The sequence below is a fragment of the Staurois parvus genome, unplaced genomic scaffold, assembly GCF_062004578.1.
Source record: "Staurois parvus isolate SC_StPar_1 unplaced genomic scaffold, SC_StPar_1.0 ptg001470l, whole genome shotgun sequence".
NCBI classification, from domain to species: Eukaryota; Metazoa; Chordata; class Amphibia; order Anura; family Ranidae; genus Staurois; species Staurois parvus.
This window is the reverse complement of record NW_028319266.1, coordinates 544,884-562,603: the sequence shown is the minus strand read 5'-3', so window position 1 is coordinate 562,603 and position 17,720 is coordinate 544,884. Positions and strand designations below refer to the sequence as shown.

General features: G+C 43.9%; 1 protein-coding gene across 1 annotated transcript in view; it reads right to left on the bottom strand.

The window, feature by feature from the left end:
* Positions 1-17,720, bottom strand: part of NELL1 (neural EGFL like 1) — an 846,265-nt gene that overhangs the window by 325,310 nt on the left and 503,235 nt on the right. The window contains exon 12 of the mRNA XM_089662420.1: positions 14,805-14,927. Within this exon, the coding sequence (XP_089518546.1) occupies positions 14,805-14,927 (123 nt within the window). The remainder of the gene's footprint in view (positions 1-14,804; positions 14,928-17,720) is intronic.

Here is a 17,720-nt window from a genome sequence, read left to right as displayed (position 1 = left end):
ACAGAGTATCAGAGGACCCCATGCCGGGGCCCAGCGGGGGATCTTCGGGGATTTCTGACACCTCCCGTTAGACTTTGTTTTGAAAGATAATTCGCAGTTTTGGCATCTGATGATTATTTCGTAATGTGTGCACAAATCTGCACATTAGGAAGATAAGATCACTGTCCTTGAGAGCACATTAAAGCGACTTCACAGTGGCTTTGAGTCTTTGCGTTCAATTGCTCAACATTACATTGGAATATCTTTGTTCTGTCTTAATGGCACTTACCAGCTACTGGAATAAAAAGCGGGTCAAGATGGGAGATAAACATCGAGGCTAAGCCGGAATATTTTATACAAGATGGACGGGTATTAAGCTCTACAGATCTACCAAGAGAAGCAACCTTGGCCTGGCTTCTGAACTGGGTGGCTTGTGGCCATTCATGGACCAACACTGCCCCTAGAGGATTCGCACAGAAGTACCAACCTTCTATAGATGTATAGTAGTCAACCTAGCTTCAGATAAGTTGTTCCATGGTAAGTGCATGCAGGGCGGGGACAAGGGGTGGGCGAAAGGGGCGGCTGCCCTGGGTGCAAGGGTTTACTGCAGGGATGGGGGGGGGGGGGACTTTCCTTCTGTTACAAGGCTGACAGGAGTGGTGACAATGGCATCACTACTCCTGTCAGCCCAGCACTAGGAGCAGAAAGGAGAAGAGGGAGGCGGTGCAGGCTGTGTTCTCGCTCCCCCTTCTCATACCTGCCAGTGCAGTGCTCCTGTATTACCAAGCGGGCAATGGTGTTCACAGACAAACAGGAGCTGCACTAGCAAGAAGGATGAGTGGGAGAGAGATCACAGCCCCCACCACTCAGCGCAGAAGTGTCCAGGAGAGGACTGCGAGTGGAGGAGGAGCCATCGACACAAGCATGTCCTCAATGTTAAAACCCAGTGATTTTGACAAGTGTGTCACTGCCGGGCAAAGGATCCTCTAAGCCACAGGTGTCAAACTGGCGGCCCTCCAGCTGTTGCTGTGTTAAAATGACTTTTTTATATGTTTAAAAAAATCTGAAGAATATATTTAAAAAAATATCTTTTTAAAATTATATATGTTTTAAATATATTCTTCAGATTTTTTTTTACATATAAAAAAGTAATTTTAACATATATTTTTACATATATTTGTAAATGCCTTCCAAAAATGTAGATTTTTATTTTTAAAGACATACAGTATTTTTTAAATGTATTTTTAAAAATAATTTTTATATATTTTGTAATAAAAATGCATTTCAACATGCAGTATATATATATATATATATATATATATATATATATATATATATATATATTTTTTTTTTTTTTTTTTTTTTTTTTTTTAAATATATTGAATATGGCCAAAATTGTAGCATTTCAAATATATTTTTCTTCCATGTGGGTTCTCAGCAGCAAATAAACAACATGGAGATCACAGGAGGCTGTTAGCAGAGAGGCAGCTCACAAATTAAATCTATTCCTGTGGGGCTTTGGAGGGAGGGGCACAATTGAAATGTTGGGTTGGAGGGGGGGTGCAGCCACCCCAGACACGTTTCGAAGGTGGGTGCCTTCTTCCTCAGAGCTAGGTTGGTGCGTTTTCTTCTCAAGTTCCTTTTCCATCCATCCACCCTTGCTCTGGGTCGTGGAGCACAGGAGATGTTTTTTCTGTTTCCATGGGACCAATGTGACTTCCTTAGTGGTCTATCCATCCACCCACCCTTGATTCGTAGTCCCTGAGCGCAGGAAGTGTTGTTTCTGTTTCCATAGGACCAAGGTGACTTCCTTTGTGGTCTATCCATCCACCCACCCTTGATTCATAGTCCCTGAGCGCAGGAAGTGTTGTTTCTGTTTCCATAGGACCAAGGTGACTTCCTTTGTGGTCTATCCATCCACCCACCCTTTCTCTGGGTCGTGGAGCGCAGGAGATGTTGTTTCTGTTTCCATAGGACCAATGTGACTCCTTAGTGGTCTATCCATCCACCCACCCTTGATCTGTGGTCCCTGAGCACAAGAAATGTTGTTTCTGTTTCCATTGGACCAATGTGACTTCCTTAGTGGTCTATCCATCCACCCACCCTTGATCCGTGGTCCCTGAGTGCAGGAGATGTTGTTTCTTCCATAGGACCAATGTGACTTCCTTAGTGGTCTATTCATCCACCCGCCCTTGCTCTGGGTCGTGGAGCGCAGGAGATGTTGTTTCTGTTTCCATAGGACCAATGTGATTTCCTTAGTGGTCTATCCATCCACCCACCCTTGATCCGTGGTCCCTGAGCGCAGGAGATGTTGTTTCTTCCATAGGACCAATGTGAATGCCTTAGTGGTCTATCCATCCACCCACCCTTGATATGTGGTCCCTGAGCGCAGGAGATGTTGTTTCTGTTTCCATAGGACCAAGGTGACTTCCTTAGTGGTCTATCCATCCACCCACCCTTGATTCGTGGTCCCTGAGCGCAGGAGGTGTTGTTTCTGTTTCCATAGGACCAATGTGACTTCCTTAGTGGTCTATCCATCTGGGTCCCTGAGTGCAGGAGGTGTTGTTTCTGACTCCAGAAAGTATAATTACCCCCACCCGCCCCCAATGCACAAATACTTGCCACCATGCCAGGTTCCTTCCTGTGGGCCCAAGACAGACATCACAGGTGTCAGCAAGTAGGCCCGGGGAGGATCAGTGAACATTTGTATTATAAAATGTTATACGATTAGCCTCTAGGTTAGAAGAATTGGTTGTTGTTTGTGTTGTTTTATTCTTGTGTTTTTATAGCCGATATTTAAGCCTTAGTAAAGATATTTTAATACCTTTGACCCGAGTCGGTGTCTGTTTCCTTGGCAGCTACTGAAATAAACTATACACTATAATTACAAGTCAAAGCCCAACACCGAGTAGTACACAAACACAAGGAGAGCTCTCCGAGTCCGCCTGTTGAACGCGCTGTCTTGGTTTACAAGAACGGTCTGTATAGATTTGAACTTTTGGGGAAGTCTAGCTCAGTGGGAGATGCGTTTTTAAGTGAGGAACTATTTTCGGGGCTTTGTAGCCCACTTTTATAAAAAGGAAAGACAAAAGAAAAGTCTGACATAAGGTTTCCCACGCAGGGGTTCTTCTCCAGTAAAATACACAAAGTCCAAATGAAAATACTAGACCACCTGGCTACTCTTCTGCAGCACTGCTGCTATAGTTACTGGTCCTTCTGACCACCAGCTCTTTCAGGTACACAGCTTAGAGCCACACAAGACTCCTCTGGCCAAGTCCTCAGGCCATCAACTGTCTCTTACAGACCTTCATACTTTGGCTGCCACCTGCAGCCTCTCTGATTCCTGTAGAAGACCTCCTGTCGCTCCAGGTTGGAGCCCAAGGCCTGTGTCCACCTTGGTCACACACCCTGCGGTTCCTCCACGAAACCCGGACACTGGGATGGAGATTCCATCCCACCCAAGACACTATGAAATCTCCAAACTACGGAGCCTATTCCAGAAATACCACCTGGAGAAAGCTGCAAAAGCATTTTTTCCACTCAACAGCTATACTCCCGTAGTCCTTTAACTGACCAATTTCACAGTTACAGAGTCTCGTCCTTTCAGAAAATTTTAACTTCTAGTGGGAAGGTGACCTGTCTTAGACAACTTCCAGGTTCTAGTAGTCTTAAGTCACTGACTTTCATGTCTGATACTGATTTTCTTAAAGATTTGGTATTTGTATGAGAGAAAACTTCTGGAGGAAGATGTCTACAAATGGTGATTCAGATCATCATCACTTTCCAAACATCGTTACTGATGTCTGAAAATTTGTTGAAGATTAAATGCCATGAAAGTCCATGGATACCTCTAGGCTGACTGGCTCCTTAATGGGATAAGTCAGTGTTTCTCAACCTTTTTTCAACCAAGGCATCCTCTAAAATTATGGACAGTCCCGAGGCACCCTTTAAAATTATGAACAGTCTTGTACCCCTTTCTAAAATGTGAAAAACGATTCTAATAGTTTTATATAACGCAGCAACGCACACACACGTAGGACACCCAACATTGGAGGTGATTTATTCTTCCAAAGGAAATACACTGTTGCACACTGGTACTGACTAGTATTCCAGTGTTTCTATTCTCCCTCAGTTTTTTTCCATCACTGAGCTAATGTGACCCCAGCGCTGATGGATAGGGGTGGGGGAGGATTAAACGAGAATGCTGTGCAGTCAGCTGACATCATCTTTATCAACTGATGATGTCATTGGTTGTCAGGACATCCGTGGCTAGAAGGTCATAATGGTGCACAATGAAAACCTGTGGTTTTGTGTAACTAAAAGGCAGACTTGTTCCACCCCGTTGGCTTGTATACAAGTTTTGGGCAGTTTTTAGACATTTTGCCAGGGCACCCCTGAAGAAACCTGAAGGCACCCCAGGGTGCCTGGGCACCCTGGTTGAGAAAGGCTGCTATAAGTAACAGCTAAAATTTATATACACTATATGGCCAAACGTCCATGAACACCCGACCATCACTCCTGCTTGAGCTTGTTAGACATCCTATTCCGAAACCATGACTATTAATATGAAGTATCCCCCCTCTGTGGTTATACCATCTTCCACATTTCTGGGAAAGCTTTCCACATATTGTGAACTCAGATAATGATGTTGGATGAGAAGATCTGGCTCACAATTGGCATTCCAATTCAATCCAAAGGTGTTTCGTAGGGTTGGGGTCAGGGCTTAGAAGGCCACTTGAGTTCCTCCACACCAAACTCATCAAGCCATGTCTTTATGGAGAAGTTGGATGAGAAGACTTAGCTCCTTCCAATTCTTCCCAAAGGTGTTCAGTAGGGTTAAGGCCAGGTGTCTGAAGGCCACTTGAGTTCCTCTACACCAGTGATCTCCAAACTGCGGCTCGAGGGCCGGATGTGGCCCTTTGCTTGCTTTTATCCAGCCATCGGTGCATTATTCCTCCCACTGTCAGCATCAGTGTGGCATAGTTCCTGCCACTGACAATGAGAAACTATTCTTCCCACGACACCAAATATGAACCACTATTTCTTCAATTGATACCATTGATGGGGGACTATTCCTCCCACTAACACAAATGATGGACCACTATTTCCTCAATTGATACCATTGATGGGGCACTATTCCTCCCTCTGACACCAATGATGGAGCACTATAAATAGGGCATTATGACTCCAATTGATATCAATGATGGGGCACTATGACTCCCATTGACACTAATGATGGGGCATTGTTTACTCTCATTGATAACAATGATGGGGCATTGTTTACTCCCACTGACTCCAGGACGTTTTCTTCTCCCACTGGCCTCAGTCCAGCCCCCCTAAAGTTTGAAGGACAGTAAACTGGCCCTATGTTTAGAAAGTTTGGAGACCCCTGTTCTACACCAAACTCATCAAGCCATGTCTTCATGGAGATGTTGGATGAGAAGACTTGGCTCATTCCAATTCATCCCAAAGGTGTTCAGTAGGGTTAAGGTCAGGGCTCTGCCCAGGACACTTGAGTTCCTCCACACCTAACTGCTGACACCATATCTTTTTGGAGCTGAACTTGTTAGTCATACAAACTTGTTGGACATCAAATTCTAAAACTATTGCCATTACTTTGGAGCTGACCTCTCTTTTGTGGCTCTAACCGCTTCCACTCTACCGGGAAGGCTTTCCACAACATTTTCGATGGTATCTGCAGGAATTTGTGCCCATTTTTTGAGGTCGGGTACTGATGTTGAATGAGTGGACCTGGCTCAAAACTGGTGTTCCAATTTATCCCAAAGGTATTCAGTAGGGTTGAGCTCAGGTCTCTGTGCAGGACACTCGAGCTCCTCCACACCACACTAGTCAAACCCTGTCTTTATGGAGCTGGCTTTGTATAAAGGGGCACAGTCATGCTGGAATGGACAAAGTTACCACAAGGTCAGAAGAGCACAATTGTCTGCTATGTTTTTGTATGCTGTTGCATTAACAGTATCCTTCATTATAAAGACCTGAACTCAACCATTAGGAGGGGTATTTACATTGTGGCAGTGCGGTATCCTGCCATGGTGAAAATCAAGGTTATAACCCAGGATTCTCAACCATACAGGTTGAGGGGCTCCAGGCAGTTCTTTTAATGCAGAGGAAACTGGTTTGTCAGTTTTGTCTTTGGTTTGTAAAGCCCATTTTGGGGACTTGTGGCCTGGAGATTTCTAAGTGATTTGGGAAGGATGAAATCTCCAATCCTGGGACCATGTTTTGTGAACATCCAGCACACTGATCACACAGGTGTGTGAAGGCTTTTTTGCAGAGGCCTAACCAGGGTTCTGGGCTCCACCCTGGCAGACAGGAGGTCATTGCCCTGGAATCAGGAGGACTCCACCTAGGAGAGGCGGAAGCCAGAGCAGAAAGGGGGCTGCTAGCTGTGTGCAAACAGCCATTTAGGAAGGAGTCTGTAGGAGACAGCTGGGAGCCTAAAGTGGAAGGCCAGAGCAGCAGAAATCTGTGTACAAGCCAGGAGGCTGAATATTTGTTTAATTTGTTTTGATGGTGCACACCCCTGCATGGGAAACATGTTATGGAACTTTCCTTTAAATAAAATTGGGCTAAAAAACCCTTAAAAACAGAAGGAAGTGAGTGGCTGTGTGCTGTAAAGCTCTACATTTAATGCTAGTTCTCACAACATATATTTGGTCATAAATGTAGACATTTCGGTCAGGTTATGTGGCCTCAAGTACATGACTGTACAAGGGCCACCCAATGTGCAGAGCCTGTGGGACACATCCATTTAGATGATAGAAGATGTGCTTATACATGGTCATGCATTCAGAATATAGGTTAGAGTACGTGTGGGTGCTTGGCGCAACCCCCACTGCATTACTGAGCATCTCCTAAATCAACTCATATGCAACAGAGAAGAGTCCTGGGAAAGTGATTAGGCAAGCTGTGGCTTCCCTCTTCCCTGTGGCCTTAGACCACTCTTTGTCAGGGTCCTGTTCACGCCAGAAGTTCTGGAAGATCTGGCATTTCTGCCAGTACTCTGCATGGCCGCAAAAGTACACATCAGCCTCAGTTTGGTGCCAGACGGCCTTTATAAGGAGGCTCATCACTTCCTCAAGTTGCTGGATGATCTCTAGCTCCCCGTGCCGGGTTCCTGTGATTCTGACCTGCGACTTCCTGTTACCGACTCGGCTTGCTCCTGGACCTGTCTACTCTACTTTACCTCTGTGTATGACCCATCTGACTACGTCTGCTCTGATTCTCACCTGGTACCTGACCTTGGCTTGAACCGACTACCCAGTAAACATCTAAATCCCAGAAGGGCTTACATACCACGCACAGGCGCCTCCTGTCTGCAGACCTATCTCTGTGCACCAGCTGTGCTTCTGAGTGGACCGTCAACCAGCACTCCTACAGGCGACCTGTGCAACCTTGGGCCTGACTCCCGCTGTCCCACTCTCAGGGGAGTCCGGAACTTAGCCGCAAGGGAAGCCCTCTCTCCATTGGCCTCCATCACCAGGTACGTGATACTCTTACTGACGCGGTTCACCCTGATTGGCCTTAAACCTCTACAACTAAGCAAGGTCAGAGCCACACACTGATTACACCCCCAGGCATAGTCCATGTAGCTGGCTTCCGAAACACAAACCTTGCCTTTGACCACTCTTTGGACGCATTTCACCTCAATCGGCCTTAAACCTCTACAATCAAGCAAGAACAGAGCCACAGACTGATTACACCCTAAGACGTATTCCTTGTAGCTGGCTTCTGAAACACAGACCCTGCCTTAGACCACTCTTTGGACTCGTTTCACCCCGATCAGCCTTAAACCTTTACAATCAAGCAAGAGCAGAGCCACAGACTGATTACACCCTAAGGCGTATTCTTTGTAGCTGGCTTCTGAACAGGAGCAGACTGACAACTCATGGGGCCCCCGGGCAATAGAGGATCATGGGGCCCCTGTGTCCTTGCCCAAACTCAAAAAAGCCTATGAAAAAGGTACCAGGGGCATCTCATGGGGCTTCCTACTGACCCCGGGCCCTCGGGCTGTGCCCGAGTTTCCAAATGGTCAGTCCGCCCCTGCTTCTGAAACACAAACCTTGCCTTAGACCACTCTTTGGACACATTTTACCCCGATCGACCCTAAACCTCTGCAATCAAGCAAGGGCAGAGCCACACACTGATTACACCCTCAGGCGTATTCCATGTAGCCGGCCTCCGAAACACAGACCCTGCCTTAGACCACTCTTGGACGCATTTCACCTCAATCGGCCTTAAACCTCTACAATCAAGCAAGAACAGAGCCACACACTGATTACACCCTAAGGCGTGTTCCTTGTAGCTGGCCTCCGAAACACAGACCCTGCCTTAGACCACTCTTTGGACTCGTTTCACCCAGATTGACCTTGAACCTCTACAATCAAGCAAGAATAGAGCCACACGCTCATTACACCCTCAGGCGTATTCCTTGTAGCCGGCTTCCAAAACACAGACCCTGCCTTAGACCACTCTTTGGACGCGTTTCACTCCAATCAGCCTTAAACCTCTACAATCGAGCAAGGGCAGAGCCACACACTGCTTACACCCTAAGGCGTATTCCTTGTAGCTGGCTTCTGAACAGGGGCAGACTGACAACTCATGGGGCCCCCAGGCAATAGAGGATCATGGGGCCCCTGTGTCCTTGCCCAAACTCAAAAAAAGCCTATGAAAAAGGTACCAGGGGCATCTCATGTGGCCCCCTACTGACCCCGGGCCCTCGGGCAGTGCCCAAGTTTCCAAATGGTCAGTCTGTCCCTGCTTCTGAAACACAAACCTTGCCTTAGACCACTTTTTGGACACATTTCACCCCGATCGGCCTTAAACCTCTACAATCAAGCAAGGGCAGAGCCCCACACTGATTACACCTGCAGGCGTATTCCATGTAGCCAACTTCCGAAACACAGACCCTGCCTTAGACCACTCTTTGGACGCGTTTCACCCAGATTGGCCTTTTGTTTTGTTTTTTTCTTTTGGTAATTGTTTTTTTTCCTCTTAGCCCTAGCACTTTAGAGTGGAGGGGGGGGTGTGGGGCTGGATGTGGCTACTATCTCTTAGTTGCTCTGGTCTGCGAGGTCCGTGTTAAAATCTACTCTGCCCATTTCTGTTTAATCAACTCTATATTATATTATCACATTTATTCGATGCACAAAAACGTCGATTTCTCCAAAGGAAAAGAAAGAAATTCAAAGGCTTTCGCTCCGATTTCAAACCTGACGGCACAAACTATTGAGGAACTCGACCGGCCAGGTCAACGCACAATAACGCATGTCAAGATGGACTTGGCAGGCGCCAGACGTTACGGTATGTCGGAAACTAAGAAAAAACTGAATTTTTCAAAAGAAAAAAAAAGCATAAAGAGAAAGAGCAGGACAAAAGAAAGGAAGAGGAGAGTCAATGATTTAGTGAGGCGTTCCTCTGGAGGGAAGGAGAGGCAGTAATGCCGAGGAATTCATGTCTGAAGTTAAAAGGTCAGCGGCGGCGCGGGAGGAGATGCGCATAAGAAGGTTTGAACTGGTTTTTAATAACAGACTGGGGAGTCGGAGTTGATAGATTATCAGCTGCTTTGAGGCGCCGCTGAGAGGGTTTTACTAATAATATTTTTAGAAAAGGGCAGAGAGAAAAGAAGGAATAAAAAGTCAGGAGTCGGCCGTAGAGAGACAGACGTTGAACTATTTTGAGGTGATGGGCCTCTCCTACTGTGAAGAAAAGGCCCATCATAAGAGAGGAGCTCCTGTCGGGGGGACATTTGTGGGGTGTTTTTATAAAAACTCTGCATAGCTGTTCAGCATTCAAAACTGCATGTCTGTGTGAATGGGAACATACTGCATTATGGCCACTAGATGGAGCTGAGGAGCAAACTTATTTCCTATGATACTTAGCTCCATCTAGTGGCCATAATGGAACTGGGGAGCAAACAAATTTCCTATGGTACTCAGTGCAATCTAGTAGCCGTAATGTGGTATTTTGGAACATACTGCATTATGGCCTCTAGATAGAACTCGAGAGCATACTTATTTCCTATGATACTCAGCGCCATCTAGTGGCCATAATGGAACTGGGGAGCAAACGTATTTCCTATGATACCCAGCACCATCTAGTGGCCAAAATTTGGTATTTGGGAACATACTGCATTATAGTCACTAGATAGAACTCGAGAGCATACTTATTTCCTATGATACTCAGCACCATCTAGTGGCCATAATGGAACTGGAGAGCAAACGTATTTCCTATGATACCCAGCACCATCTAGTGGCCAAAATTTGGTATTTGGGAACATACTGCATTATAGTCACTAGATAGAACTCGAGAGCATACTTTTTTCCTACGATACTCAGTGCCATCTAGTGGCCATAATGCGATAGTTTGGAACATACTGCAGTAGGGCCACTGAAAGGAGCTGGGGAACATAAGTATTTCCTATGATATTCAGAGCCATCTAGTTGCCATAATGGAACTGGGGAGCAAACGTATTTCCTATGATACTCAGTGCCATCTAGTGGCCATAATTTGGTATTTGGGAACATACTGCATTATAGCCATTAGATAGAACTTGAGAGCATACTTTTTTCCTACGATACTCAGTGCCATCTAGTGGCCATAATGTGGTATTTTACAACATACTGCATTATGGCCACTGGAGGGAGCTGGGGAACATAAGTATTTCCTATGATACTCAGCGCCATCTAGTGACCATAGTTTGGTATTTGATAATATACTGCATTATGGCCACTGGATGGAGCTGAGGAGAAAACTTATTTCCTCTAATACTTAGCTCCATCTAGTGGCCATAATGTGATATTTTGGAACATACTGCATTAGGGCCACTGAAAGGAGCTGGAGAACAAAGGTATTTCCTATGACACTTAGCGCCATCTAGTGGCCATAATTTGGTATTTTGGAACATACTGCATTATAGCCACTAGATAGGACTTGAGAGCAAACTTATTTCCTACAATACTTAGAGCCATCTAGTGGCCATAATGTGGTATTTTGGAACACACTGCATTATGGCCACTGGAGGGAGCTGGGAAACATAAGTATTTCCTATGATACTCAGAGCCATCTACTGGCCATAATGGAACTGGGGAGCAAACTTATTTCCTAAGATACTCAGTGCCATCTTGTGGCCATAATTTGCTATTTGGGAACATACTGCATTATGGCCACTAGATGGAACTGTAGAGTATACTTTTTTCCTATGATACTCAGTGCCATCCAGTGGCCATAATTTGGTATTTTGGAACATACTGCATTATGACCACTGGAGGAAGCTCCAACATACTGCATTAGGGCCACTGAAAGGAGCTGGGGAACATAAGTATTTCCTATGATACTCAGCGCCATCTAGTGGCCATAATGGAACTAGGGAGCAAACTTATTTCCTATGATACTCAGCGCAATCTAGTGGCCATAATTTGGTATTTGAGAACATACTGCATTATGGCCACTAGATGGAACTCGAGAGCATACTTTTTTCCTAAGATAGTCAGTGCCATCTAGTGGCCATAATGTGATATTTTGGAACATACTGCATGATGGCTGTTAGATTTAATTTGAGAGCATACTTATTTCCTATGATACGCAGAGCCATCTAGTGGCCATAATGTGGCATTTGGGAACATACTGCATTATGACCACTAGATTGAGTATCATAGGAAATAAGTTTGCTCTTCATCTCCATCTAGTGGCCATAGTGCAGTATGTTCCCAAATACCACATTATGGCCACTAGATGGCTCTGAGTATCATAGGAAATAAGTTTGCTCCTCAGCAGCGGGCCATCTAGTGGCCATAATGTGGTATTTGGGAACATACTGCACTATGGCCACTAGATGGAGCTGAGGAGCAAACTTATTTCCTATGATACTCAGTGCCATCTAGTGGCCATAATGGAACTGGAGAGCAAACATATTTCCTATGATACTCAGCACCATCTAGTGGCCATAATTTGGTATTTGGGAACATAATGCATTATGGCCACTAGATGGAACTCGAGAGCATACTTTTTTCCTGCAATACTCAGTGCCATCTAGTGGTTATAATGTGATATTTTGGAACATACAGCATTATGGCCACTGGAGGGAGCTGGAGAACATAAGTATTTCCTATGATACTCAGAGCCATCTAGTGGCCATAATGGAACTGGGGAGCAAATGTATTTCCTTTGATACTCAGCGCCATCTAGTGGCCATAATGGAACTGGGGAGCAAACGTATTTCCTATGACACTCAGCGCCATCTAGTGGCCATAATAAAAAAATGCAGAGGTGATAAAAATACCACTAAAAGAGAGCTCAATTCTTGGGAAAAAAAGGACGTAAATGTCATTTTGGCCTAAAATTATGACGAAAATTTGATTTAAAAATTTTTTTTATTGGGTATGTTGTATAGCAAAAAGTCAAAAATATTGTGTTTTTTTTTTTCAGCGTTGTTGGTCCTTTTTTATTTTTGTTTAAAGCGCAAAAAATAAAAAAAACGCAGAGGTGCTCTTTGTGGGGAAAAAAGGACGTAAATGTAATTTTGGCGCAGCGTTGTATGACCGCGCAATTGTCAGTTAAAGTAACGCAGTATCGCAAAAAAAATGGTGTGGTCAGGAAGGAGGGGGGGAATCCTCCAGAGGGCGAGGGGTTAAAATGAAAAAAAAAAATCCAGGCAAAGTTTTCCCCTTTTATACGGAGTTTGTAGAAGTCGTTCCGGCTGCAACAATGGAGCTCCTCCAAGTTCATCGAAAGGCTTGATTTATTGTCCGGAAAGTCGGTGTAATTTATTGGTAACAAGCGCTGTGATCCGCGCTCGGGTTTATTGCGGCGCATTGTTGCCACAAAGCTATTACGGGCGGACAGCGCTCTGCCAAATGTAGATCCGGCGATACGAATAGCTGGGAGCGGTCCAGCGCGGCGCCATTAATATGGCAGAGAACGGCCATTACTCAGCGCACAGAACGCGGATAAAGGAAGTTAGTATTCCGTTCATTGTCCTCCGATCCACGAGACAACAGAGGGCCGAGCCACCAATTCTCCCCCCCCCCCCCCCCCGTGACCGTAATTACATGGAAAACATCAAAACATCGAAACCCTCCACCTTGTGCGTCTGACCTGCACGGAACATTCGCCGCACCTGCAACTCAACGCATTTGGTAATCATCAGAACCGTTCACAATGTATCAAAATGTAACAATGCTGAAAGAGGAAATAAAATCCCCAAAGGAAGGAAGTTCCACTGTCCACAAGTAGAACGGTGGGGATTTTTTTTTTAATCTTTAGCCCCGCCCCCTCCCACCGCCATTCCGGTCTATGGAAGTAAAAAATATTTTCAATATATTTAAAAAACAAAAAATGATACATGCGACATATATTTACAATATATTGGCCTACGCGAATATATTTTAACATGTATTCCAAAAATGTCAATTCAAATATATTTTCCAAAGGCAGTGGAGGCATGGGAAGTATTCAGAAACTCCAGCCTTTGGTAGGGATTTAGAAGCAACAGCAGGCATTTGGTAGGACTTTAGAAGCTGCACCAGGCATTTGGTAAGAATTTAGAAGCTGCAGCAGGCATTTGGTAGGAATTTAGAAGCTGCGGCAGGCATTTATTAGAAATCTAGAAGCTGCACCAGGCATCTGGTAGGAATTTAGAAGCTGCACCAGGCATATGGAAGGAATCTAGCAGCTGCAGCAGGTATTTGTTAGGAATCTAGAAGCTGCAGCAGGCATTTGGTAGGAATTTAAAAGCTGCACCAGGCATTTGGTTGGAATCTAGAAGCTGCACCAGGCATTTGGTAGAAATCTAGAAGCTGCACCAGGCACATGGTAGGAATCTAGAAGCTGCACCAGGCACTTGGTAGGAATCTAGAAGCTGCAGAAGGCATTTGGTAGGAATTTAGAAGCTGCACCAGGCACATGGTAGGAATCTAGAAGCTGCAGCAGGCATTTGGTAGGAATTAAGAAGATGTTCCAGGCATTAGATAGGAATTGAGAAGCTGCAGCAGGCAATTGATAGGAACCTACAAGCTGCAGCAGGCATTTGGTGGAAATTCAGAAGCTATGACTGGCATCTGGTAGGAATTTAGAAGCTGCAGCAGGCATTTGGCAGGGATTTAGAAGCTGCAGCAGGCATTTGGCAGGAACTCAAAAGCTGCAACAGGCATTTGGCAGGAACTTAGAAGCTGTAGAAGGCATTTGAAAAGAACTTACAGCAGGCATTTGGTGGAAATTCAGAAGCCATGACTGGCATTTGGTAGGAATTAAGAAGCTGTTCCAGGCAATTGATAAGAACCTAGAAGCTGCAGCAGGCATTTGGGAGAAACTTAAAAGCTGCAGAAAACATTTAGGGAATGCAGAAGCTGCGGCAGGCATTTGAAAGGAACCTACAAGCTGCAGCAGGCATTTGGTGGAAATTCAGAAGCTATGATTGGCATCTGGTAGGAATCTAGAAGCTGCAGCAGGCATTTGAAAGGAACCTACAAGCTGCAGCAGGCATTGGGTGGAAGCTATGATTGGCATCTGGTAGGAATCTAGAAGCTGCAGCAGGCATTTGTCAGGAACTCGGAAGCTGCAGCAGGCATTTGTCAGGAACTCGGAAGCTGCAGCAGGCATTTGGTAGAAATTCAGAACCTGAAGCAGACATTTGATCATACCTGTAGGAACAGAGCCAAGGGGCATCAGGAGGGTTCTGGCAAAGCTGTTCAGTGCTCCTCGGTATACTAGCACGAGTTTGGTGTGAGAAACCTCTGCAGTTATTATAATGCAGCATTAATGCCCGTGTGTAAACTGCCTCATACAGAATCATTGTACAGACTTACGGTGACAGACGGTGCCGTTCCCCACGTATCCGGGCTTGCACGTGCAGATGTGCCCCTGCACCGAGTTGGTACAAATAGAGTTCTCATCGCAGCCGTTGTGCCCATTGCCACAATCATCATGTTCTAGGAAGAGATCAGAAAGAAGAATTTTTGAGGTGCAAACAAAGCAGCACAGATCAGGACCGGCCAATCAGTAAACAGATAATGACTTGAGTCCAGAATACATTTTCTATCAGCAGCAACTCAGCCATTGACACAAGCCCAAAGCCCACGGACAACCACCCTAATGGCTACCCAACACAGAGACTGGTTTGAACCCCGGGCAGGTCTTCACGGCGTCCCCGCTTGGAAGATTCCTCTGTCCTCGGAAAAATAAAAATTTTGAGTCGTCATCGGAACAAGAAGAGAGAAGTAGAAGTTTTAGGTGTCCATCCTGCAGATGGCGCTGTAACGCTCTCTATGCGCATCCACTGTGCCCAGAGAAAGAGACGCAGCGTTAGGAACCACGTTGTATAAAAATATATAATTAAAATTTTTTTAAATTTTTTAAAAAGTTAAAACAGTTTGACTGAACACAGTTATAGGTAAAATAAAAAAAAAAAGTCCATTTATCAGCTACTAATAAAAGATAGGAGCAGAATATTTATTACAAACAGCGCCATTCTTGGCAGGGAGGCCGAACTACACCTGCCTACAGTTGGCTAATTAGTCGATCATTTTTCAAATTATTGTCCATGGAAACTATTTATTCCAAAACATGTTACCAAGTAAAAACCTTAAATGGCCTTAAAAAAATTATTTAGGAACTCTACATTTTTTACTGCACCCCCACATCAGACAGGCTAGATCTGGCCATGATTTCCAATCATGTGATCGCCATAACAGTGAATCGTGGTGACCACTCGCTGTTTTGGTGTCCAGCCTGCAGATGGCACTGTAACTCTCTATTTGTGCCCAGAGAAAGAGATACAGCGTTAGGAAGTAAAGTGTATAAAAATAAATACATTTTAAAGAATGTAAAATGTTTGTCAACACAGTTATACCTAAAATAAAAAAAAATACATTTTATAAATGTTTGTCCATTTATCAGCTAACAGTGAAAGATAGGAGCAGAATGTTTATTACCAACAGCGCCACCTTTGCAGGGAGGCTGAACTACACCGGCCTACAGGTTATTGTAAATGTTACATTTGGTCGATCCATCTACGCATCACTGGCTTCCGGTCATAAAGGAGAAAGGCCGTCATGGTGAATTGATTTTCGATTCTTCAGAATTATTCATCTGTGATGCCCAGTGATCCCGACTTCCTGCCTGACACTCACTGAAAACATGCTGCAGAACTGCTGATTTTCCGCTGCTAAAGACTCAGCAATGGCGACACGGCTGAAAAAAAACAAAATGACAGCAAAAACAATGTCTCCGTGGTGTCACCCTGCTCTACGACACTCGGCATCGCATGTGACGGGATCGCTACAAAGAAATAAAAAGACGGCCGCTGAGAGTTTCACGGCCGACGCTCTCCCGCCGAAGAGCGACCACAAATTTGGATCTTGCACATAATCTCCCCATAAAAGTTATTTGTAAACAAAGTAATACAGTATAATTATACTGATGACATTACGCCGCGGAACACACTAGACAATAATCACGTTTAATGGCATCTGGGCTACTCTTCTCTTTACTGCTCGCTGAAAATTTTATGGAGTAGTTTTGGCACAAATGTTTTCTCTTAGTCCAGGACGGGTTACTATCCGGCATTAAACGGCAACGGCCTCATTTGTTTCCGCTGCATAATATCTATTAACAAACACCGCAGGAATAAAGGAGTGAGACTTCACAGTTACATTGTAGTTCCCTCAAAGGATATTCCTTAACCCCTTCATGCCTGAGGGTAAAACAAATCTAAATGCCTAAGCACAATTTTGCAACATTGACACGTGTTAGTAAGACCGTCCGTATCACCACAACTACTTTGTAATTCCAGGATGGATTATACCGCGTTTTTTTCAGGACAAATTGGGCTTTCATTTGGTGGTAAATGGTAATGGATATCTTTTTTTTATCAAAGGAAAACTGGCCTAAAATAGTAAAAATATATAATTTTTCAAAAATTTAGCTGTGTGTTTCTTGCTACGACCATAACCTACCACCAAAGAACAACTCAAAATAAATTCTCCAGCTCTTGACGATCGCAGCGATACCATATATGTGTATGTTATTTGTTGTTTGTACCCGTCGTACGGCCCAGAAACAATAGTGCGCATTTTGTTTTTGTCTTTTTTTTTTTTACCTAAAACACACTGACATTAACACTAACTGACGCTAATACCAATTTTTTTAAATCCTGACCTTTGACCCTGACCTTGACCCAAACACTAACCCTGGCACTGAACTAGATCAAACCTTGATCGAGGTATTTTTCTTTATTTTTTCTTTTATTTTTTAATATTTATTTATCTTCTTTTTTTTTTACAAAATTTTTTTTTTCTCTCTATGCCAGGAGTTAGAGATATACAATGTATAATAGGATGTATATAATGATACAATGTATAATAGGATGTATATAATGATACAATGTATAATGGAATGTATATAATGATACAATGTATAATAGGATGTATATAACGATACAATGTATAATAGGATGTATATAATTACACAATGTATAATGGGATATATATAATGATACAATGTATAATGGAATGTATATAACGATATAATGTATAATAGGATGTATATAATGATTCAATGTATAATGGAATGTATATAACGATACAATGTATAATGGAATGAATATAACGATACAATGTATAATGGGATGTATATAATGATACAATGTATAATAGGATGTATATAATGATACAATGTATAATGGAATGTATATAACGATACAATGTATAATAGGATGTATATAA